The following is a 24,857-nucleotide window of genomic DNA, read 5'->3' as shown; positions in this document are numbered from 1 at the left end:
TCTCGTTGGCAACTCTGTTCGTGCATTCCATGTAGAGATTTGTCAGACATGTTTTGGTGAAGTATTTACGGCTCGGGATCTTGTATCTTGGGTCTAGTGTTCGATTAAGTTTTCTGAAACCATCTTTCTCCACTGTTTGAATTGGTAGCATGTCTTTTGCTATGTGATACGTAATTGCACTCGTTATTTCATTCCACTTCTTGCTCTTCTTGTCAGAGGAAATACCAGCAGGAGTGTAAAAAGTACAAAGTAGAAGTACTCGGCTGTGTTCACCAGTTTTGGGAAGTTCCTAAAGAAGGGTTAAATGACCATGTAAACAGAGTTCATAACTCATCAGTGTCCTTAATTGATAATTTACACTCTTCCTTTTTATTTAATTGATCACTAGTTAGTTTTGAACTCCCTTTACCTGGTTATTTAGATCTTAATTAGATACTTCCCAAAACTGGTGAACACAGCCGAACCCAGTTGAGTACTTTTACTTTGTACTTTTTACACCTCTGAATACCAGTAACAAATGATGATGATTGATAGCTGAGTGTGGGTCTGGCTTGTGGACCTTTTGTAAATTCCCCTGCTCTGGGGATTTGTTAAACGCATTCTAGTAGATTGTTCATATTCGCGCACGTGCATGGCTTTCAGGTGGTGAAAAAGATTGCTAGTGTTTCCACCTTTGGTTAGCACAATTCGACGACACAACTTACAGAGTACTGTTTGTTGGTCTATGTCGGATAATTTGAAACCAAACCATTTCCAAACGACAGAAGAGGCCCCCTTTTTTTAACCAATCCGGCACATTAACCCCACTGGCGTTATTAACCCCACACCACGCCATACCGGTATTCGCATTCATACAGGTATACCGCCCACCCCTAGGTTATACTCATCCATTCATCCTTTGGTCTAAACTTCGAGTGGAGTTTAGACCAAAAAGCTCTATTTTTGTCTCAGACCAAATGACCTTCTCCCATTCCTCCTCTGGATCATCCAGAAGATCCTTGGCAAACTTCAGACGGGCCTGGACATGCGCTGGCTTGAGCAGGGGGACTTGTATATTGTATACATTCATTCCACACAGACTGATATATTTCAAATGTTTATTTCTTTTAATTGTGATGATTATAACTGACAACTAATGAAAATCCCAAATTCAGTATCTCCGAAAATTTGAATATTACTTTAAATCTTGGCTAACTGAAAAGTGTGAACATGAAAAGAATGAGCATGTACAGCACTCAATACTTAGTTGGTACTCCTTTTGCCTGAATTACTGCAGCAATGTGGCGTGGCATGAAGTCGATCAGTCTGTGGCACTGCTCAGGTGTTATGAGAGCCCAGGTTGCTCTGATAGTGGCCTTCAACTCTTCTGCATTGTTGGGTCAGGCGTATCGCATCTTCCTCTTCACAGTACCCCGTAGATTTTCTATAGGGTTAAGGTCAGGCGAATTAGCTGGCCAATTAAGAACAGGGATACCATGGTCCTTAAACCAGGTCCTGGTAACTTTGGCACTGTGTGCAGGTGCCAAGTCCTGTTGGAAAATGAAATCTGCATCTCCATAAAGTTGGTCAGCAGCAGGAAGCATGAAGGGCTCTAAAACTTCCTGGTAGACAACTGCGTTGACCTTGGACCTCAGAAAACACAGTGGACCAACACCAGCAGATGAAATGGCACCCCAAACCATCACTGACTGTGGAACTTTACATTGAACTTCAAGCAACAGGGGATTCTGTGCTCTCTCTCTCTTGCTCCAGACTCTGGGGACCTTGATTTCCAAAGAAATGTAAAATGTACTTTAATCAGAGAACATAACTTTGGACCACTCAGCAGCAGTCCAGTCCTTTTTGTCTTTAGCCCAGGCGAGACGCTTCTGACGCTGTGTCTTGTTCAGGAGTGGCTTGACACAAGGAATGCGACAGCTGAAACCTATGTCTTGTATACATCTGTGTGTGGTGGTTCTTGAAGCACTGACTCCAGCTGCAGTCCACTCTTTGTGAATCTCCCCCACATTTTTGAATGGGTTTTGTTTCACAATCTTCTCCAGGGTGCGGTTATCCCTATTGCTTGTACACTTTGTTCTACCACATCCTTTCCTTCCCTTCGCCTCTCTATTAATGTGCTTGGACACAGAGCTCTTTGAACAGCCATCCTCTGTAGCAATGACCATAGTGTCTTGCCCTCCTTGTGCAAGGTGTCAATGGTCGTCTTTTGGACAGCTGTCAAGTCAGCAGTCTTCCCCATGATTGTGTAGCCTACAGAACTAGACTGAGAGATCATTTAAAGGCCTTTGCAGGTGTTTTGAGTTAATTAGCTGATTAGAGTGTGTCACCAGGTGTCTTCAATATTGAACCTTTTCACAATATTCTAATTTTCTGAGATACTGAATTTGGGGTTTTCATTAGTTGTCAGTTATAATCATAAAAATTAAAAGAAATAAAAACTTGAAATATATCAGTCTGTGTGGAACGAATGTATAAATTATACAAGTTTCACTTTTTCTGTCCATAAAAATTATGAACAGAACCGGTGACAAAGGGCAGCCCTGCCGGAGTCCAACATGCACTGGGAACAAGTCTGACTTACTGCCGGCAATGCGGACCAAGCTCCTGCTTCGGTCGTATAGGGACCTGACAGCCCTTAGCAAAGGACCCAGGACCCCATATTCCCGAAGCACCCTCCACAGGACGCCGCGAGGGACACAGTCGAATGCCTTCTCCAAATCCACAAAACACATGCGGACTGGTTGGGCAAACTCCCATGAACCCTCCAACACCCCGTAGAGGGTATAGAGCTGGTCCAGTGTTCCACGGCCCGGATGAAAACCACACTGTTCCTCCTGAATCCGAGGTTCTACTATCGGCCGTATTCTCCTCTCCAGAACCCTGGCATAGACTTTCCCGGGGAGGCTGAGAAGTGTGATCCCCCTATAGTTGGAACACACCCTCCGGTCCCCCTTCTTAAAAAGAGGGACCACCACCCCGGTCTGCCATCCCAAAGGCACTGTCCCCGACCGCCACGCGATGTTGCACAGGCGTGTCAACCAAGACAGCCCCACAACATCCAGAGACTTGAGGTACTCAGGGCGGATCTCATCCACCCCCGGTGCCTTGCCACCGAGGAGTTTCTTGACCACCTCAGTGACTTCAGCCCGGGTGATGTACGAGTCCACCTCTGAGCCATCATCCTCTGCTTCCTCAATGGAAGACGTGACTGCGGGATTGAGGAGATCCTCGAAGTACTCCTTCCACCGCCCGACGACATCCCCAGTTGAGGTCAACAGCTGCCCACCTCTACTGTAAACAGCGTTGGTAGGGCACTGTTTCCCTCTCCTGAGACGCCGGACGGTTTGCCAGAATCTCTTCGAGGCCAGCCGATAGTCCTTCTCCATGGCCTCACCGAACTCCTCCCAGGCCCGAGTTTTTGCCTCCACAACCACTCGGGCTGCAGTCTGCTTGGCCTGTCGGTACCCGTCAGCTGCCTCAGGAGTCCCACAAGCCAACCAGGCCTGATAGGACTCCTTCTTCAGCTTGACGGCATCCCTTACTTCCGGTGTCCACCACCGGGTTCGAGGATTGCCGCCTCGACAGGCACCGGAGACCTTACGGCCACAGCTCCGAGCAGCCGCTTCAAAAATGGCGGTGGAGAACATGGTCCACTCGGACTCAATATCTCCAGCCTCCCTCGGGATCCAGTTGAAGCTCTGCCGGAGGTGGGAGTTAAAGATCTCTCTGACAGGAGACTCGGCCAGACGTTCCCAGCAGACCCTTACAGTACGCTTGGGCCTGCCGAGTCTGTCCAGCTTCCTCCCCCGCCATCGGATCCAACTCACCGGCAGGTGGTGATCAGTTGACAGCTCCGCCCCTCTCTTCACCCGAGTGTCCAAGACATACGGCCGCAGGTCAGATGAAACGACAACAAAGTCGATCATCGACCTGCTGCCTAGGGTGTCCTGGTGCCATGTGCACTGATGGACACCCTTATGCTTGAACATGGTGTTCGTTATGGACAAACTGTGACTAGCACAGAAGTCCAATAACTGAACACCGCTCGGGTTCAGATCAGGGGGGGCGTTCCTCCCAATCACACCCCTCCAGGTGTCACTGTCGTTGCCCACGTGGGCGTTGAAGTCCCCCAGTAGAACGATAGAGTCATCAGTCGGAGCACTTTCCAGCACCCCTCCCAGAGACTCCAAGAAGGTTGGGTACTCTGCACTGCAGTTCGGCCCGTAGGCACAAACAACAGTGAGAGACCTATCCCCGACCCGTAGGCGCAGGGAAACGACCCTCTCGTTCACCGGGGTAAACTCCAACACATGGCGGCAGAGCTGGGGAGCTATAAGCAAACCCACACCAGCCCGCCGCCTCTCACCATGGGCAACTCCAGAGTGGTGAAGAGTCCATCCTCTCTCAAGGAGTGTGGTTCCAGAGCCCAAGCCGTGCGTAGAGGTGATCCCGACTACCTCTAGTCGGAACCTCTCAACCTCACGCAGGATCTCAGGCTCCTTCCCCGCCAGCGAGGTGACGTTCCACGTCCCTAGAGCTAGTTTCCGTGTCCAGGGATCGGGTCGTCTATGCCCCCGCCTTCGACTGCCGCCCGATCTTCTCTGCACCGACCCCTTATGGTCCCTCCTGTGGGTGGTGAGCTCACGGGAAGGCGGCCCCACGTCGCTCGTTCGGGCTGAGCCCGGCCGGGCCCCATGGGGAAAGCTCGCGTACAAGCCCCAACCCCGGGCCTGGCTCCAGGGTGGGGCCCCGGCTGCGCCATACCGGGTGACCTCACGGTACTCAAGAACATTTTCATCATTAAGGGGTGTTTTGAACCGCTCTTAGTCTGACCCGTCGCCTAGGACCTGTTTGCCCTGGGAGACCCTACCAGGGGCATATAGCCCCAGACAACATAGCTCCTAGGGTCACTCGGGTACTCAAACCCCTCCACCACGTTAAGGTGGCAGTTCAAGGAGGCCCCTAGGCGCCCCTAGGCGCAGCCAGGGGCCGGAGGGTGTCAGGTTTGGGGACCACACGATTTCGTCTTTGCTCTTTGCGGATGATGTTGTCGTGTTGGCCCCTTCATACCAGGACCTTCAGCATGCGCTGGAACGGTTTGCAGCCGAGTGTGAAGCGGTGGGGATGAGAATCAGTACCTCCAAATCCGAGGCCATGGTCCTCAGTCGGAAAAGGGTGGCTTGCCCACTTCAGGTTGGTGGAGAGTGCTTGCCTCAAGTGGAGGAGTTTAAGTATCTAGGGATCTTGTTCACGAGTGAGGGAAGGATGGAACGGGAGATTGACAGACGGATCGGTGCAGCTTCTGCAGTAATGCGGTCAATGTATCGGTCTGTCGTGGTGAAGAAAGAGCTGAGCCTCAAGGCGAAGCTCTCGATTTACCGGTCAATCTACGTTCCTACTCTCACCTATGGTCATGAGCTTTGGGTCATGACCGAAAGGACAAGATCCCGGATACAGGCGGCCGAAATGAGCTTTCTCCGCAGGGTGGCTGCATGATCCCTTAGAGATAGGGTGAGAAGCTTGGTCACCCGGGAGGAGCTTGGAGTAGAGCCGCTGCTCCTCCACATCGAGAGGGGTCAGCTGAGGTGGCTTGGGCATCTGTTTCGGATGCCTCCGGAACGCCTTCCTGGGAAGGTGTTCCGGTCCCGTCCCACCAGGAGGAGACCCCGGGGAAGACCTAGGACACGCTGGAGGGACTATGTCTCCCGGCTGGCCTGGGAACGCCTCGGTGTCCCCCCGGGAAGAGCTGGAGGAAGTGTCTGGGGAGAGGGAAGTCTGGGCATCTCTGCTTAGACTGCTGCCCCCGCGACCCGGCCCCGGATGAAGCGGAAGAAGATGAATGAATGAAAAAAGTTTCACTTTTTTAATGGAATTACTGAAATAAAAAAACTTTTTGATGATATTCTAATTTTATGACGAGCACCTGTATACGGATCGGTCATAACATTATGTCTACTGACAGGTGAAGTGAACACTGATAATCTCATTATCATGGCACCTGTCAATGGGTGGGATATATAAGGCAGCAAGTGAACATTCTGTCCTAAAAACTGATGTGTTAGAAGCAGAAAAATGGGCAACCATAAGGATCTGAGCAACTTTGACAAGGACCAAATTGTGATGGCTAGATGACTGAGTCAGAGCATCTCCAAAACTGCAGCCCTTGTGGGGTGTTCCCAGTCTGCAGTGGTCAGTATCTATCAAAATTTGTCCAAGGAAGGAAAAGCAGTGAACCAGCGACAGGGTCATGGGCAACCAAGGCTCATTGATGCACGTGGGGAAGGTGGTCATAATGTTATGGCTGATCAGTGTACAGCTCCGGAAAAAATTAAACAGTAAACATCTGTTTACCTCAAGCTGTCAGGATGGTCATCTGTCTTCCATCTCCATAGTGACCCTGGGACCTTGTTAACCATAAACAGGATGTTTGGAGGGGCCAATTCAAGTTTCCTTTCTAGAGAGGGGTGTTGCTTTTGTTTTCATTTTGAATCTAGCTTGGTACCCTGTGAAAGTTTGACTTTCTGAAACATTTTTACTGGATCTTTGCAACCCTAATCCCATCCAGGCTAGACAAAACAAGTTAAACTCAGAGTAGTGTATAGAATGCCTAATACATGTACAAACAGGAGATGATTAAGTGGGAAAATAATGTAAAGATAACACTTTCTTTTTCTCTTCCCAACCTCCTCCTTCACTTTTAACCTATTCTATTTTCTTCCTTCTCCTTTTCCCCCACCCCTTTCCCTCTTCTCCCAGTATGGGTTACTGTATCCTGGTGGCCCATGGCCTGGGGAGGCTGTGTTCTGTGGCAGGTCGCTGGGGAAATACAGCCCTTACTGTCTCCATGCTGCTGGTTCTCCTGCTTTTTTCCTGGAAGACCGTTCAGCAGAATGAGATCTGGTTGTCCCGGGAGGCCCTCTTCAGGTCAGTCATATGGCTTGGGGGGAATGGTGGGTGTGTGAGATGGAATTTTGTGTCTGGGTGTGCTCATATGTGTTTCAGTGAGAGAATGTGTATGTGTGTCTCCCCTGATTAGTAGAATGGCTTGAGGTATCCATCTCCAGTAGGACAATAGAGAGGTGGGTTTCATTCTCTCTCCCTCCTACTTACCCTTCAACTCATTCTACACTCTTGCATTTGACTGTCATCTTACAAACTAAGTTCATGGGTGTGAATATAAAGGAGTTAATTAGAGCATGGCACATATAATGTTAATTATGTAAATGCACAAACACTCACACATTTGGCTGTGGGAGCACACACACCGTTGCACGCAAGCAAACACATGGACCCTATCTGTAAGTCTTCAGCTGATGTAATCACGTTCTCAGACTTGGCGGCATGCTGTATATCGATCAGTTAAGCCATCCATTCCTCTGTCTGCTGTGCTACCAGATAAGGATAGGCTGCTAAAACGTCTTGTTTTGTAAGGACAGGCTGCCACGACAGGCTGCTAAGACACCTTGTGTTTTTATAATGGCTTGGTGCTTAGTCACCTTACTTTACAAGGACATGCTGCTATGACACCTTTTTTATAGACATGTGGTGCTAAAACTTGTGTTTGTCTTTCCTTCCCTCTATCGTCTTTCAAATGTTTACAATGCAAGCTTGAGCTGCATCTATTTCACTGCCTTGCCTGCTTATAGAAGTTTTTCAGTTAGTTCACATGCATCATGGTGCTGGAAAGGCTCCGTTTACATCTAGTTTACGTTTACATATGCTCACAATGCCTTTTTTTTCATTGTTTGAACAGTTGCTAAAGTTTTGAACAGTTGCTTAGGTTGGTTTTGTAAAATTCTATTGTAGATGTAGCAATTGTTAGCCACAATGATAACGATTATTGATGTACGATAGTAGACAAAAGCCATTTCGCCATTTAAAATAAAGGTTGGACACAAACATTATGTTAAGCATGTTATTAATACAAGTTAGACCATTTATGGCATCAGGCCAAGGCTCTGGGTCTGGCCTGGGTTTCTTGTCTTTAGAGTGTTACATTATTTTGGAGAGATTGGAAACCCCTATTGGTCTTACGAGAACAATTGATTAGGAAGATAAGGTTGTGTCTGCGGATGGTTTGTCCTCTGACAAAATTATGCATTGGTGTTCCTCAAGATTCTTTTGAAGGAACAGTATTGTTTTCACTATATATGCTTCCTCTAGGGGAATGGAAATACAATGCCCATTTACACTTCTATGCAGATGACAAACAGCTGTACAGAACAGAAAGGAAATGCTAGTTTAGGTTCGAAAGAAACAAATAGATTCAATGTAATCCTTTAAGTCTTCACTGAAGACGCTTATCTTCATTAGGGTCTGGCCCACCAGGATGTTGAATAGCAAGACATTGAATTGACAAACCTTCCTTTCTGTCTTTCCCTGGTGGCTTCCCTCTCCGCTGGTATACCTCCACTCGGCACCACAAGAAGACTGGCCACCCTTTAGAACCTGGTCTGCTAAGAATCCAATGCTACTAGGATGTTTTCCTAAATACTCTGCTTCCATTTCTTGTTGTTACCTGATCTTTGAGATTTTAACCTTGTCAGTTTAAGCACTTTGTGACAATTGCTCATGTAAATGGGTTTTTATAAAATACACTTTACAAAAACTGTAATTATAATCCAAATACTTTTGTTTGCACTCTGAGAACCTGTCATGTTCTGTTACCAACATGGCACATATAGTGCTTGTGTATTTGCAAACACAACAAATTCTATCCTTACACTCTCTTCACACTCACTCCTATCAGGTCTGGCATCCAGACATTGCCGCACAATGCCAAGGTTCACTACAACTATGCCAACTTCCTAAAAGACAGAGGACGCCACCAGGAGGCCATCCACCACTACAAAACAGCTCTCAGGTCAGTTCTCGTTTCCATAATGAACTTTGCTGTTAACAACTTTACAATGTCGCACCTCAGTCAGTGTTATTGTCTATGAAAGTTAACAACACCAAATTTACAGATTTCAGTATTTACATTCTGATCACCATGGCATAATTGTAAGGCCAGGTTCTCAAACCTTCTTGCAAGCTTAGGTTATGTTCCTGATTCCAGGTTATGAAAACCTACTGAGAAATGAGAAGAAACCCTATTGGGACCTAGGCTGAAAACCTCAATCTATAGGCGGTTATGAAACTGTCCAGTAGATCTTAACTGGGAACAGTGCAGTTTCAGCTCTGGCACTTTGTATTATGTCCTTTCCCAGGCTGATTGACAATGCACAGACTGGGCCTCCATGGCTTCAAAAACACTATTAAAAGAAAAAACATCTTATTGAATGTAATTTATTGTCATATTTTGATGGTTTTCTCAATAAATTAATTACAAAACACTATTTATGTAATAAATTCTATTCAATTAAGAGGATGCTTTTGTTTGACACACACAAGCACTACTGTGCCACAGATTTCATTCACATAAACATACAGTGGATATAAAAAGTCTACACACCCCTTTTAAAATGCCAGGTTATTGTGATGTAAAAGAATGAGACAAAGATAAATCATGTATGAACTTTTTCCGCTTTTAACCGTTTGACGCGTACGGTCACAACAGTGTGATCAGGCTAGAGTGGTCCCTGAAGCGTACGATCATACTGGTGTGATTAGAACGTTTTGTTTAGAACGCACCATTAGCATGCCTAGCTACAAGTAACGTAACAATGGCTTTTAAAACCGCGCTATTATTTACTCACATTTAGCTCAAACAGTGTTTATAACTTTATTTCAAGACCATACTATGATAATAACCAGGTAGAAAGCATTCAAATCAGGACAAGAAGTGTTACTTACGTACCAACAGACAGCCATCACTAATACACAAAAACAAATGATATTAGCGACTACTACCGATCAAAACCACTGCAAAAACTTTCTAGAAGTTACGTTACCCGTTGTATGCATTTTATATAGTTTATAAATTTTCACTGTACTGAATTACTGGTCACGATTTGTTAGCTAGCGGTTAGCTGACGTTTTCTAGCTAGCTACAGTTATAAATCAACCAACTTTTGCAGCTCTTAGAATGCGAGTCAACGAGAGAAGCTTGCAATGCAATGCATGTAGTGTTCCTTACCTAGCAAGGTGACTGTTCAAATGCTGGCGTGAGTTCAAATGCTGGGGTACTGAAGTCACATGCAAGAAAACTCACGCTGGGGGGTCGGTAAGGAATATTTGAAACTCAAGCGTGAAAAGGTTAATGTGACCTATTAACGTGAACAATTCAATTGAAAAACAAACTGAAATCTTTGAGGGGGAAAAATAAAAACTCACAATAACCTGGTTGCATAAGTGTGCACACCCTTAAAATAATACTTTTTTGAAGCACCTTTTGATTTTATTACAGCACTTTTTGGGTAGGAGAGTGTATTAGCATGGCACATCTTGAAGTGGCAATATTTGCCCAAACTTCTATGCAAAATGCTCCAAATCTGTAAGATTGCGAGGACATCTGCTGTGCACAGCCCTCTTCAGATCACCCCACAGATGTTCAGTTGGATTCAGGTCGGGGCTCTGGTTGGGACATTTTAAAACGTTAATGTTCTTCTGGTGAAGCCATGCTTTTGTGGATTTGGATGTGTGCTTTGGGTCGTTGTCTTGCTGAAAGGTGAACTTCCTCTTCATCTTCAGCTTTCTAACCGATGCCTGAAGGTTTTGTGCCAAAATTACCTGGTATTTGGAACTGTTCATAATTCCCTCCACCCTGACTTAGGCCCTGGTTCCAGCTGAAGAAAAACAGTCCCAAAGCATTATGCTGCCACCACCATGCTTGACTGTGGGTAGGATGTTCTTTGGTTAGCCTTTTCACGCGTGAGTTTCAAATATTCCTTACCGACCCCCCCCAGCGTGAGTTTTTTTGCACGTGACTTCAGTACTCTCCAGCATTTGAACTCACACCAGCAGGGCAATTCCACGCAAATCTCAACCTCCATCCATCCATCCATCTTCTTCTGCTTATCCGGGGCCGGGTCGCAGGGGGCAGCAGTCTAAGCAGGGATGCCCAGACTTCCCTCTCCCCAGACACTTCCTCTGGCTCTTCCGGGGGGACACCGAGGCGTTCCCAGGCCAGCCGGGAGACATAGTCCCCTCCAGCGTGTCCTAGGTCTTCCCCGGGGTCTCCTCCCGGTGGGACGGGACCGGAACACCTTCCCAGGAAGGCGTTCCGGAGGCATCCGAAAAAGATGCCCAAGCCACCTCAGCTGACCCCTCTCGATGTGGAGGAGCAGCGGCTCTACTCTGAGCTCCTCCCGGGTGACCGAGCTTCTCACCCTATGTCTAAGGGATCGCCCGGCCACCCTGCGGAGAAAGCTCATTTCGGCCGCCTGTATCCGGGATCTTGTCCTTTCGGTCATGACCCAAAGCTCATGACCATAGGTGAGAGTAGGGACGTAGATTGACCGGTAAATCGAGAGCTTCGCCTTATGGCTCAGCTCTTTCTTCACCACAACAGACCGATACATTGACCGCATTACTGCAGAAGCTGCACCGATTCGTCTGTCAATCTCCCGTTACATCCTTCCCTCATTTGTGAACAAGACCCCTAGATACTTAAACTCCTCCACTTGAGGCAGGAACTCTCCACCAACCTGAATTGGGCAAGCCACCCTTTTCCGACTGAGGACCATGGCCTCGGATTTGGAGGTACTGATTCTCATCCCAACCGCTTCACACTCGGCTGCAAACCGTCCCAGTGCATGCTGAAGGTCCTGGTTTGAAGGGGCCAACACAACATAATCTGCAAAAAGCAGAGACGAAATCGTGTGGTCCCCAAACCTGACACCCTACGGCCCCTGGCTGCGCCTAGAAATTCTGTCCATAAAAATTACGAACAGAACCAACGACAAAGGGCAGCCCTACCGGAGTCAAACATGCACTGGGAACAAGTCTGACTTACTGCCGGCAATGCGAACCAAGCTCCTGCTTCGGTCGTACAGGGACCTGACAGCCCTTAACAAAGGACCCAGGACCCCATACTCCCGAAGCACCCTCTACAGGATGCCGCGAGGGACACAGTCGAATGCCTTCTCCAAATCCACAAAACACGTGGATTGTTTGGGCAAACTCCCATGAACCCCTCCAGCACCCTGTAGAGGCTATAAAGCTGGTCCAGTGTTCCACGGCCCGGACGAAAACCACACTGTTCCTCCTGAATCCGAGTTTCTACTATCGGCCGTATTCTCCTCTCCAGTACCCTGGCATAGACTTTCCCGGGGAGGCTGAGAAGTGTGATCCCCCTGTAGTTGGAACACACCCTCTGATCCCTCTTCTTAAAAAGAGGGACCACCACCCCGGTCTGCCATCCCAGAGGCACTGTCCCTGACCGCTACGCGATGCTGCAGAGGTGTGTCAACCAAGACAGCCCCACAACATCCATAGACTTGAGGTACTCAGGGCGGATCTCATCCACTCCCTGTGCCTTGCCACCGAGGAGTTTCTTGACTACCTCTGTGACTTCAGCCCGGGTGATGGACGAGTCCACCTCTGAGCCCTCATCCTCTGCTTCCTCAATGGAAGACGTGACAGCGGGATTGAGGAGATCCTTGAAGTACTCCTTCCACCGCCCAACGTCATCCCCAGTTGAGGTCAACAGCTGCCCACCTCTACTGTAAACAGCGTTGGTAGGGCACTGTTTCCCTCTCCTGAGGCGCTGGACGGTTTGCCAGAATCTCTTCGAGGCCAGGTGATAGTCCTTCTCCATGGCCTCACCAAACTCCTCCCAGGCCCGAGTTTTTATTTCCACAACCACCCGGGCTGCAGTCCGCTTGGCCTGCCGGTACCCGTCAGCTGCCTCAGGAGTCCCACAAGCCAACCAGGCCCTATAGGACTCCTTCTTCAGCTTGATGGCATCCCTTACTTCCGGTGTCCACCACCGGGTTCAGGGATTGCCGCCTCGACAGGCACCGGAGACCTTACGGCCACAACTCCGAACGGCCGCTTCGTCAGTGGAGGTGGAGAACATGGTCCACTCGGACTCAATATCTCCAGCCTCCCTCGGGATCCAGTCGAAGCTCCAACACATGGCGGTAGAGCTGGGGGGCTATAAGCAAACCCACACCAGCCCGCTGCCTCTCACCATGGGCAACTCCAGAGTGGTGAGTCCATCCTCTCTCAAGGAGTGTTGTTCCAGAGTCCAAGCCGTGTGTAGAGGTAATCCCGACTATCTCTAGTCAGAACCTCTCAACCTCACGCACAATCTCAGGCTCCTTCCCCGCCAGCGAGGTGACGTTCCACGTCCCTAGAGCTAGTTTCCGTGTCCAGGGATCGGGTTGTCGAGGCCCCCGCCTTCAACTGCCGCCCGATCCTCTCCGCACCGACCCCTTATGGTCCCTCCTGCAGGTGGTGTGCCCACGGGAAGGCGGACCCACGTCGCTCCTTCAGGCTGAGCCCGGCCGGACCCCGTGGGGAAAGGCCCGGCCACCAGGCGCTAGCATACGAGCCCCAACCCCGGGCCTGGCTCCAGGGTGGGGTTCCGGCTGCGCCATACTGGGCGACGTCACAGTCCTCAAAATGGTTTCCATCATTAAAGGGTTTTTGAACCGCTCTTAGTCTGACCTGTCGCCCAGGACCTGTTTGCCTTGGGAGACCCTACCAGGGGCATGTAGCCCCAGACAACATAGCTCCTAGGGTCACTCGGGTACTCAAACCCCTCCACCACGTTAAGGTGGCAGTTCATGGAGAGGAAAAAAAATCACATTGTATGATTTTTAAGTAATTAATTTGCATTTTATACATCTTTTATACAGGTAACGAGTTCAAACAGGTGCAGTTAATCCAGGTAATGAGTGGAGAATAGGAGGGCTTCTTTAAGAAAAACTAACAGGCCTGTTATTTATTTTTATTCCGTCTCTCACAGTTGAAGAGTACCTATGATAAAAATTACAGACTTCTACATGCTTTGTAAGTGGGACCTGTAAATTCGGCAGTGTTTCAAATACTTTCCTCCCCACTGTAAATGTGAGTAAATAAAAGCGCGGTCTGTGCACACTTATGCAACCAGTTAATTGTAAGGTTTTTATTTTTCATTTTTCCCCCTTGAAGATTTCAGTTTGTTTTTCAATTGAATTGTTCACATTATAGGTCACATTAAAAGTGGAAAACGTTCTGACATGATTTATCTTAGTGTCATTCTTTTACATTACAAAAACCTGGCATTTTAAAAGGGGTGTGTAGACTTTTCATATCCACTGTCTACAACTTTTTTTGTATGTAATAGCATTGTCTCAGCTCTACATTTTCACCTCATTCATCTCAGTGAGACATGCAAATACACACACACATATAAACATACATAATTAAAGAGATACATTTGTTGTGCCTGTCACAGAAAAAGTATTTTTAAAGAACTAAAGGGTTATAAATTCATCCACCCTTCCAACTTCCACTCCTTCCCACTCATTCCCCCTCCTTCTTAAGTCATAACTGATGAGCTTTACCGTGCTGTGTATGTGCGTGTGCGTGCGTGCGTGTGCATGCCACTAGTAAACATCAAAATTAATAAAATGTGCAGTTCAAAGAAATCTACCTACTTAACTCTTACAAAAGTTTAATAAAACTCAGGTTTTAACAGTTGTATGAACATGACACTCCTGGTCTTGACCAATCAACAAAATGCTTACTTTCCATTTCCTTTACAGGGAAAAATATTATAGAATGAATAAAGAAAATAATTTAAGCCAAAGAAGCAAATAATGTATGGAATCCTGGTACTTCCATATTGATATTGGATGTGATGGTAATTTTATCGATCAGAACTCTTTAAGTAGTACAGAGACGAAATACTCTTGGCACATTCTAACAGTTTTATTAATATTTGCAAATATGAGAGACGCGTCAAACGCTTACATACATAATCATCCGAGGAGTCTCTAACTCAATATAGCTCATTCAACCGTATATATCACATAGAAAAAGGGTGTGGTAAGTTGTTAGCCATTGGTCTTGTCAATGAAACACACTCCCCCTGTTCTATCACATGTTTTAGGATTCAAACAAGTCACATGTTGTCCTCCCCCATCTGGTTAACTTTCTCAACCCTTGAGGGGGACCTTAAGCATCTGGACAAACAACAGAGACACTAAAGGGTTATACAGATGGGCAGATTTACGATTAACCCTATAATCTGCTGGTGCCGGTCAAGGATGCCCCCCTAGGACAAATACCAAATCCCTGTCAGCATCTCTAACTAGTAACTCATTCATTCTCACATCCAAACAATGGGACTCAGTCCTTTAAACAGTAAGAATGCATCAGGATTCAGAATTTCCACAACAGATGTCAAATATGTAAGGTTATATTCATTAAAATTATTCATAACTACATTAAACTGCATACAGTATAGCCCTTTCATTTTTTGTTACTATACTAATAACATTTATAATATTTGATAATAAAAACCTATTTGTTTATACGTATGGATATACACTCACCTAAAAGATTATTAGGAACACCATACTAATACTGTGTTTCACCCCCTTTCGCCTTCAGAACTGCCTTAATTCTACGTGGCATTGATTCAACAAGGTGCTGAAAGCATTCTTTAGAAATGTTGGCCCATATTGATAGGATAGCATCTTGCAGTTGATGGAGATTTGTGGGATGCACATCCAGGGCACGAAGCTCCCGTTCCACCACATCGCAAAGATGCTCTATTGGGTTGAGATCTGGTGACTGTGGGGGCCATTTCAGTACAGTGAACTCATTGTCATGTTCAAGAAACCAATTTGAAATGATTCGAGCTTTGTGACATGTTGCATTATCCTGCTGGAAGTAGCCATCAGAGGATGGGCACATGGTTGTCATAAAGGGATGGACATGGTCAGAAACAATGCTCAGGTAGGCCGTGGCATTTAAACGATGCCCAATTGGCACTAAGGGGCCTAAAGTGTGCCAAGAAAACATCCCCCACACCATTACACCACCACCACCAGCCTGCACAGTGGTAACAAGGCATGATGGATCCATGTTCTCATTCTGTTTACTCTACCATCTGAATGTCTCAACAGAAATCGAGACTCATCAGACCAGGCAACATTCTTCCAGTCTTTAACTGTCCAATTTTGGTGAACTCGTGCAAAATGTAGCCTATTTTTCCTATTTGTAGTGGAGATGAGTGGTACCCGGTGGGGTCTTCTGTTGTTGTAGCCCATCCGCCTCAAGTTTGTGCATGTTGTGGCTTCACAAATGCTTTGCTGCAAACCTCGGTTGTAACAAGTGGTTATGTCAGTCAAAGTTGCTCTTCTATCAGCTTGAATCAGTCGGCCCGTTCTCCTCTGACCTCTAGCATCAACAAGGCATTTTCACCCACAGGACTGCCGCATACTGGATGTTTTTCCCTTTTCACACCATTCTTTGTAAACCCTAGAAATGGTTGTGCGTGAAAATCCCAGTAACTGAGCAGATTGTGAAATACTCAGACCGGCCCGTCTGGCACCAACAACCATGCCACGCTCAAAATTGCTTAAATCACCTTTCTTTCCCATTCTGACATTCAGTTTGGAGTTCAGGAGATTGTCTTGACCAGGACCACACCCCTAAATGCATTGAAGCAACTGCCATGTGATTGGTTGATTAGATAATTGCATTAATGAGAAATTGAACAGGTGTTCCTAATAATCCTTTAGGTGAGTGTATATTGTTGTATGACAGCTGAAAGGTAGCAAGTGGATAAATACTTCTGAGAGGAAAATCGAACCGGGGTCAAAACATTGAAGGGTAGGGATAATCCCACAAGACGTAGTCAGTCAAACTCCGTATAGTCTCCAAATGCCACTTTTATGCCAGCCATTACATTGTTGCTGAATTAACGTGGGCAACAGAACATTTATTAACGGAACTGAAGTGTACTTTTGTACAAAGATTACTGTAGATGGTCGTCTGTACAATAACAGTTTACTAGCTAAACACTACACTATGTAAACTATGAGGAAATCAAAAGCATTGGCTGAATCTCAAATTACATACTACAAACTACTTTTGCGGATGATGGTGAAGTATGTACTGTTTTGTATATAGTTAGCTAGTATGCCAGTATTGGGACCGATTGGGACATACCACCTTGTCAGAAAATTGCATCTCGACATTAAATCATTTTGAAACGCATTAACCCTCCTTGAACTGCCACCTTAACTTGGTGGAGGGGTTTGAGTACCCGAGTGACCCTAGGAGCTATGTTGTCTGGGGCTATATGCCCCTGGTAGGGTCTCCCAAGGCAAACAGGTCCTAGGCGACGGGTCAGACTAAGAGCGGTTCAAAAACCCCTTAATGATGAAAACAATTTTGTGTTCTGTGACGTCGCCCGGCATGGCGCAGCCGGGGCCCCACCCTGGAGCCAGGCCCGGGGTTGGGGCTCGTTCGCGAGCGCCTGGTGGCCGGGCCTTTCCCCATGAGGCCCGGCCGGACCCAGCCCGAACGAGCGACATGGGGCCGCCCTCCCGTGGGCTCACCACCCACAGGAGGGACCATAAGGGGCCGGTGTGGAGAGGATCGGGCGGCCGTCAAAGGCGGGGGCCTAGACAACCCGATCCCTGGACACGGAAACTAGCTCTAGGGACGTGGAACGTCACCTCGCTGGCGGGGAAGGAGCCTGAGATCGTGCGTGAGGTTGAGAGGTTCCGACTAGAGGTAGTCGGGATCATCTCTACGCACGGCTTGGGCTCTGGAACCACACTCCTTGAGAGAGGATGGACTCTTCACCACTGTGGAGTTGCCCATGGTGAGAGGCGGCGGGCTGGTGTGGGTTTGCTTATAGCTCCCCAGCTCTGCCGCCATGTGTTGGAGTTTACCCCGGTGAACAAGAGGGTCGTTTCCCTGCGCCTACGGGTCGGGGATAGGTCTCTCACTGTTGTTTGTGCCTACGGGCCAAACGGCAGTGCAGAGTACCCGACCTTCTTGGAGTCTCTGGGAGGGGTGCTGGAAAGTGCTCTGGGGGACTTCAACGCCCACGTGGGCAACGACAATGACACCTGGAGGGGCGTCATTGGGAGGAACGGCCCCACTGATCTGAACCCGAGCGGTGTTCAGTTATTGGACTTCTGTGCTAGTCACAGTTTGTCCATAACGAACACCATGTTCAAGCATAAGGGTGTCCATCAGTGCACGTGGCACCAGGACACCCTAGGCCGCAGGTCGATGATCGACTTAGTTGTCGTCTCATCTGACCTGCGGCCGTATGTCTTGGACACTCGGGTGAAGAGAGGGGCGGAGCTGTCAACTGATCACCACCTGGTGGTGAGTTGGATCCGATGGCGGGGGAGGAAGCTGGACAGACTCGGCAGGCCCAAGCGTACTGTAAGGGTCTGCTGGGAACGTCTGGCCGAGTCTCCTGTTAGAGAGATCTTTAACTCCCACTTCCGGCAGAGCTTCGACTGGATCCCGAGGGAGGCTGGAGATATTGAGTCCGAGTGGACCATGTTCTCCACCGCCATTGTCGAAGTGGCCGCTCTGAGCTGTGGCCGTAAGGTCTCCGGTGCCTGTCGAGGCGGCAATCCCCGAACCCGGTGGTGGACACCGGAAGTAAGGGATGCTGTCAAGCTGAAGAAGGAGTCCTATCAGGCCTGGTTGGCTTGTGGGACTCCTGAGGCAGTTGACGGGTACCGACAGGCCAAGCGGACTGCAGCCCGGGTGGTTGTGGAGGCAAAAACTCGGGCCTGGGAGGAGTTCGGTGAGGCCATGGAGAAGGACTATCGGCTGGCCTCGAAGAGATTCTGGCAAACCATCCGGCGCCGCAGGAGAGGGAAACAGTGCCCTACCAACGCTGTTTACAGTAGAGGTGGGCAGCTGTTGACCTCAACTGGGGATGTCTTCGGGCGGTGGAAGGAGTACTAAGAGGATCTCCTCAATCCCGCCGTCATGTCTTCCATTGAGGAAGCAGAGGATGAGGGCTCAGAGGTGGACTCGTCCATCACCCGGGCTGAAGTCACAGAGGTGGTTAAGAAACTCCTCGGTGGCAAGGCACCGGGGGTGGATGATATCCGCCCTGAGTACCTCAAGTCTCTGGATGTTGTGGGGCTGTCTTGGCTGACACGCCTGTGCAACATTGCGTGGCAGTCGGGGACAGTACCTCTGGGATGGCAGACCGGGGTGGTGGTCCCTCTTTTTAAGAAGGGGGACCGGAGGGTGTGTTCCAACTATAGGGGGATCACACTTCTCAGCCTCCCCGGGAAAGTCTATGCCCGGGTTCTGGAGAGGAGAATACGGCCGATAGTAGAACCTCGGATTCAGGAGAAACAGTGTGGTTTTCGTCCAGGCCGTGGAACACTGGACCAGCTCTATACCCTCTATAGGGTGATGGAGGGTTCATGGGAGTTTGCCCAACCAATCCACGTGTTTTGTGGATTTGGAGAAGGCATTCGACTGTGTCCCTCGCGGCATCTTGTGGAGAGTGCTTCGGGAATATGGGGTCCTGGGTCCTTTGCTAAGGGCTGTCAGGTCCCTGTACGACCGAAGCAGGAGCTTGGTCCGCATTGCGGGCAGTAAGTCAGACTTCCCTGTGCATGTTGGACTCCGGCAGGGCTGCCCTTTGTCACCGGTTCTGTTCGTAATTTTTATGGACAGAATTTCTAGGCGCAGCCAGGGGCCGGAGGGTGTCAGGTTTGGGGACACACAATTTCGTCTCTGCTCTTTGCGGATGATGTTGTCTTGTTGGCCCCTTCAAGCCAGGACCTTCAGCATGCACTTGGACAGTTTGCAGCCGAGTGTGAAGCGGTGGGGATGAAATCAGTACCTCCAAATCCAAGGCCATGGTCCTCAGTCAGAAAAGGGTGGCTTGCCCACTTCAGGTTGGTGGAGAGTGCCTGCCTCAAGTGGAGGAGTTTAAGTATCTAGGGGTCCTGTTTACGAGTGAGGGAAGGATGGAACGGGACAGATCGACAGACAGATCGGTGCAGCTTCTGCAGTAATGCGGTCGATGTATCGGTCTGTCGTGGTGAAGAAAGAGCTGAGCCGCAAGGCGAAGCTCTCGATTTACTGGTCAATCTACGTTCCTACTCTCACCTATGGTCATGAGCTTTGGGTCATGACCGAAAGGACAAGATCCCGGATACAGGCGGCCGAAATGAGCTTTCTCCGCAGGGTGGCTGGGCGATCCCTTAGAGATAGGGTGAGAAGCTTGGTCACCCGGGAGGAGCTCAGAGTAGAGCCGCTGCTCCTCCACATCGAGAGGGGTCAGCTGAGGTGGCTTGGGCATCTTTTTCGGATGCCTCCGGAACGCCTTCCTGGGAAGGTGTTCCGGTCCCGTCCCACCGGGAGGAGACCCCGGGGAAGACCTAGGACACGCTGGAGGGACTGCCCCCGCGACCCGGCCCCGCATAAGCGGAAGATGATGATGATGATGAAACGCATTAACATCACGCCAAATTTTTAGATTTAGCTCGACACCATTAATCATTTTGTTAAACTGACTAACATTTCTTATTAAGTTTACATCCACCACAAATAACATCTATAAACTGTATGGCTTAATAGGCCTACTAGTATCTACTAACTTACTACTTGGAATAGTCATAAGAATTGAGTAACTGCTAGTGAGACTGAAGATTAACATTAACATTTACACTGCCAAAATAATTTCATTTTATGGCACAATAAAAAAAAAAATTATTTCATTGTAGATGACATTGATACAATAGCTTTCAATATAGGTGACGATTCTTGACTTTTCCGTCAAGTAAAAAGACGAGAATTGTGGAAACCCCTCCTCTTTTACTGTGCAAGGGCTTGTGATCTACTGTATATTACCCCACAAAGCATGCATAGACGCGGACTTCGGAATATAACCGTTAACAATTTTAGGCTACTATAACGTAGCTTCTGAAGGTTGTTGCCAGCAAAGTTTTTGTCTATCCTGAACAAATCCTAAGGCATAATTTGCTTTGACTGCCTCAAGGCTCAAAAACCGGTCCCCTACATGAGAGTCTGCGTCTCTAACCACTACGGTATTTAAGGGGTAGTCACTCACTCACTCACATACTCACTCAGTAATCGATATTCGCTCTTCTTGGCTGGGCTCGGCATATGCTGTCTGGCAAAAATTAAGGGAATCACACTTAAATCACACATTGGGTCTCAATTAATAAAATACATTAAAGATCAAAATCTTTACTGTACATTGTGTAATGCATTCACAACAAAATCACCAACCGATTAAGGGCTGGATTCAAACTCACACCAAAAATCTAAATAAACTATTGAATCCGCTCTTCCAGCTTACGTGAATTTAATCAAAGCAACTCAAATGTGACTCCCTAGTGTGTAAGGCCCCCACGTGGCCTGTATGCAGTCCCAACAACGTCTGGGTATGCTCCTGATGATATGGAGTATGGTGTCCTGGGGGGATCTCTTCTCAGACCTGGATCAAGGCATCAGTGAGCTCCTGGACAGTCTGTGGCGCTACTTGGCTGCGGTTCTCCATTAGATTCAGGTCTGGGGAACATGAGGGCCAGTCAATGGCATCAGTGCCTTCGTCATCCAGGAACTGCCTAAACACTCTGGCCACATGAGGCCGGGCATTGTCCTGGACCACAAGGAACCCAGGGCCCACTGCACCAGTGTGAGGTCTGACAATGGGTCTGAGGATTTATCCGGTGCCTAACATCAGTCAAGGTAGCCCACTGGAGGGCTCATGCTCCTCCTCACATAAAGGAGCAGATACCGGTCTTGCTGCTGGGTTGATGCCCTTCTACGGCCCTGTACAGCTCCATCCATCCATCATCTTCCGCTTTATCCGGGGCGGGGGCAGCAGTCTAAGCAGGGAAACCTGTACAGCTCTTTTCGTGTAATGGCCCGTCTCCTGGTATCTCCTCCATGCTCTTGAGACTGTACTGGGAGACACAGCAAACCTTGTGACGGCACGTATGGATGTGCCATCCTGGAGGAGCTGGACTACCTGTGCAACCTGAATGGGCTGCAGGTACCGCCAGGGATGGGCAGTATTTATGATGCATGTATTTAAAATACACATTTCAAATACAATCTAGGATTTTGTCATTTGTATTTGACAGAGTTGATGAAAATCTTTATTTAATTTTTTTTTTACTTTTGTGAATTCCAATATAATGAAACCTATAACGTAAGACATTAAAATAATGACTGGAATGTCCCAGATGTTATGTTTAGATTTCCCTGTGACACCGTTTTGCTCCCTAGCACTAGTTAGTTTCACTTCCTCTTTTAGTGATGAGCTTACAATTTGTTATTTAAAAATTGTTAAAATAGAGTTTAATGACACAATGATTTCCTAAGATATGTAGTGCTTCTTATGCAATTTGAACAGAAACTGAATTAAGTGAATTATTGTAAGTGACAGAGGTGGGGGACTCGAGTCACAATTTTCAGGACTTGTGACTTGCTTGATTAAAGTATCAAAATGACTTGACTTGACTTTGACTTGAGAACAAGTTACTTGAGACTTGACTTGACTTGAAGTGGACGACTCGACAATGACTTGAACTTATAATAAACAAACAGCAATAAAATGATTTTATATGTTGTGACATTAGCACCACTAATCAGCGTATGTGCCTTTAACGCTGCACAATTCAAACCGCGCCAAACATGGCAGACAGTAACTTTAGTCGAGCTCCACAAATAGTATCGTTTGGATACAAAGACTTTGAACTGGACCGTGTGAATAAAAACAGATTTGCCAGATGCTAAATATGCAAAAACGTCAAATTTCATTCGTCATTTTAAGAACCACAAGGAAAGGTAAGAAAGTAATCTCTTTATATTCAGTTTCACTAAGATCTATAACGATTAAGTTCCTAATGTAATGAATTAATATTTTGTTTGTCATAATTTGGCCTTGGTTCCATATTATATTTGTTTTTTTCTTGTTAGAAATGTGACCATTATCATTACTGAATACGTCTGGTAAATAGATGTAAGGGAATTTGACTATAACAGTGGCATAGCCTGAATTTTAATGTTGATGGGCATCTTAAAATGAGCTAGAATGTATATTATTACACGTAGGCTATAATGTCTGTATTAAATGTGCGCATTTTCAAGTGTTTGTGGACTGCGCGTTGAAACTAAAAAGCATTGTGCTTACACCATAACAGTTAACTTTACTGCATGAAAGGCTAACATGGAGGCGCCGATGTGATTACTAGCGTAATTACATATTAGACAGTTTTTCAGTCACAATAATTAGTTTATAAGGTTGTTATTATTAGCCCTTATTACATGGATTGGCTGAATTCCAGTGCAGAATGCGTGTTATTTCTTGATAACAGACCGTTGCCATGAAAAACAGCGCGTTGCTATGGACGCAGCAGGATTCTAACCAGAGACTGAACGGTATTTGATTTTGAAATCGAGCTTCTCACCGAGCGCACGTCAGAAACAGAGGACAGTGTGTGTGTGTTCATCTCTTTAGTACTGTGACTTGACTTGCCTTGAAACTTATAAGGACTCGACTTGACTTGCTTAGGGTGAACCCTTGACTTGACTTGACTTGCTTGATTTATCTGAACTGTGACTTGAGACTTGACTCGAGACTTGATGGTTAAGACTTGAGACTTGCTTGGACTTGACCATGTGTGACTTGTCCCCATCTCTGGTAAGTGAACTGAATTTTTGCATAGAGGGAATTCGCTTCAACATTGTTTTTCATTATTTGTCGGTATATTTTCTGTTGATCAATAGAAATAGAGTTTTAGGCTGCACTTTTGTATAGACCAGGGTTCGGCAAAAGACAGTTCGGTGAGATAAAACTGGCCCACCAGCAATAATATCTGTTCCGCAGCATGAATATTTTGACAGCGACTGGGGCTGAAATAGATCAAATGTCATGACAGCAACTCACATAAACACTTCCTCTTTAGTGATTTTGCCTACTAAATAAAAATGCAAGAAAGTATTTTGCAACAATGCTTTTTTTTGGAGTTGAATTGAGAGTTTTTACTTTGAAAAATTCTGAAGTGCATTCAATTGTGGCTTGCCTGAAACACCTCTGAAATACTCTTTGCACACAGCGACAACTTCAGCGCAAATAAGAAACACCGGCTTTGCATTAACGAAATAAGGTAGGATGAAGACAATAGTTGCCTTTCCATTCACCTTTGAATGCCCTATTTTCGCTGTCAACTTTCCTCTTTAGACTCTTTGTTGGTGCCATTTTGTGTATACAGCTAGCTTGAATGTTTAGCTCTGCACACAATATAATAGCATAGCCTACCTCCAGCACACAAACAATAAAGAAATGCTATGTAGTACGTGGAGATGCAAAGGAATAATTCTGAGAGTATAAGTAGGCTACGTCAAATAATTATTACATTAACAAAGAAGCAAATTAAAACGATACACATTTATTATTCACAATATGGATAGAGGAAATAAAACATATGTGGGAAATGTGTAATGGATAAAAATACCTCAAGAAATAAAAGAGCACTTGAATTTTCACCAATTAATTTCTTAAATCTTCCTTTGACTATGTGCAGGCCCGCCATCTAGTGGCTTAAAAAAAATTCCACCATGCCAAACTTTACTTGCCGACCCCTGGTAAGATTATTTCTGCTAAATAAATGTCAAACATTATCATTCCACTACTGCTGCACATATATTATGAACATTTTATTACAAACTATAATCAAATTACTCTCCATCCAAACATTTATTTTTCTTCCTCTAATTTGAATATGTTTTAACATCCTGTCTTCTTTCACTATGTTTTTTGCCCAAAGACATGCAACATTACTTATTCATGATGTATTCATCTGGAATATTAAAGACAAGGCCAAAATGTTTTCTACCAAACTAGTAGCAACCTGTTTTGAACTCAATAAATAATCTCTTTATATTATAGTGTATTGTCTTGTCTGCTAAATTTTGAGACAGGCTAATTACATTATAGT

General features: G+C 46.7%; 1 protein-coding gene across 2 annotated transcripts in view; it reads left to right on the top strand.

The window, feature by feature from the left end:
* tmtc1 (transmembrane O-mannosyltransferase targeting cadherins 1) overlaps positions 1 to 24,857 on the top strand; it is a 314,311-nt gene that overhangs the window by 191,027 nt on the left and 98,427 nt on the right. For both annotated transcript variants that reach the window (XM_034290060.1, XM_034290061.1), the window contains 2 exons: positions 6,757 to 6,924; positions 8,750 to 8,863. In XM_034290060.1, coding sequence (XP_034145951.1) covers positions 6,757 to 6,924; positions 8,750 to 8,863 — 282 coding nt within the window. The remainder of the gene's footprint in view (positions 1 to 6,756; positions 6,925 to 8,749; positions 8,864 to 24,857) is intronic.

This window comes from Esox lucius, chromosome 23, assembly GCF_011004845.1.
Source record: "Esox lucius isolate fEsoLuc1 chromosome 23, fEsoLuc1.pri, whole genome shotgun sequence".
Taxonomy (NCBI): domain Eukaryota; kingdom Metazoa; phylum Chordata; class Actinopteri; order Esociformes; family Esocidae; genus Esox; species Esox lucius.
The sequence above is the reverse complement of the archived record's forward strand: the minus strand, read 5'-3'. Positions and strand labels throughout refer to the sequence as shown.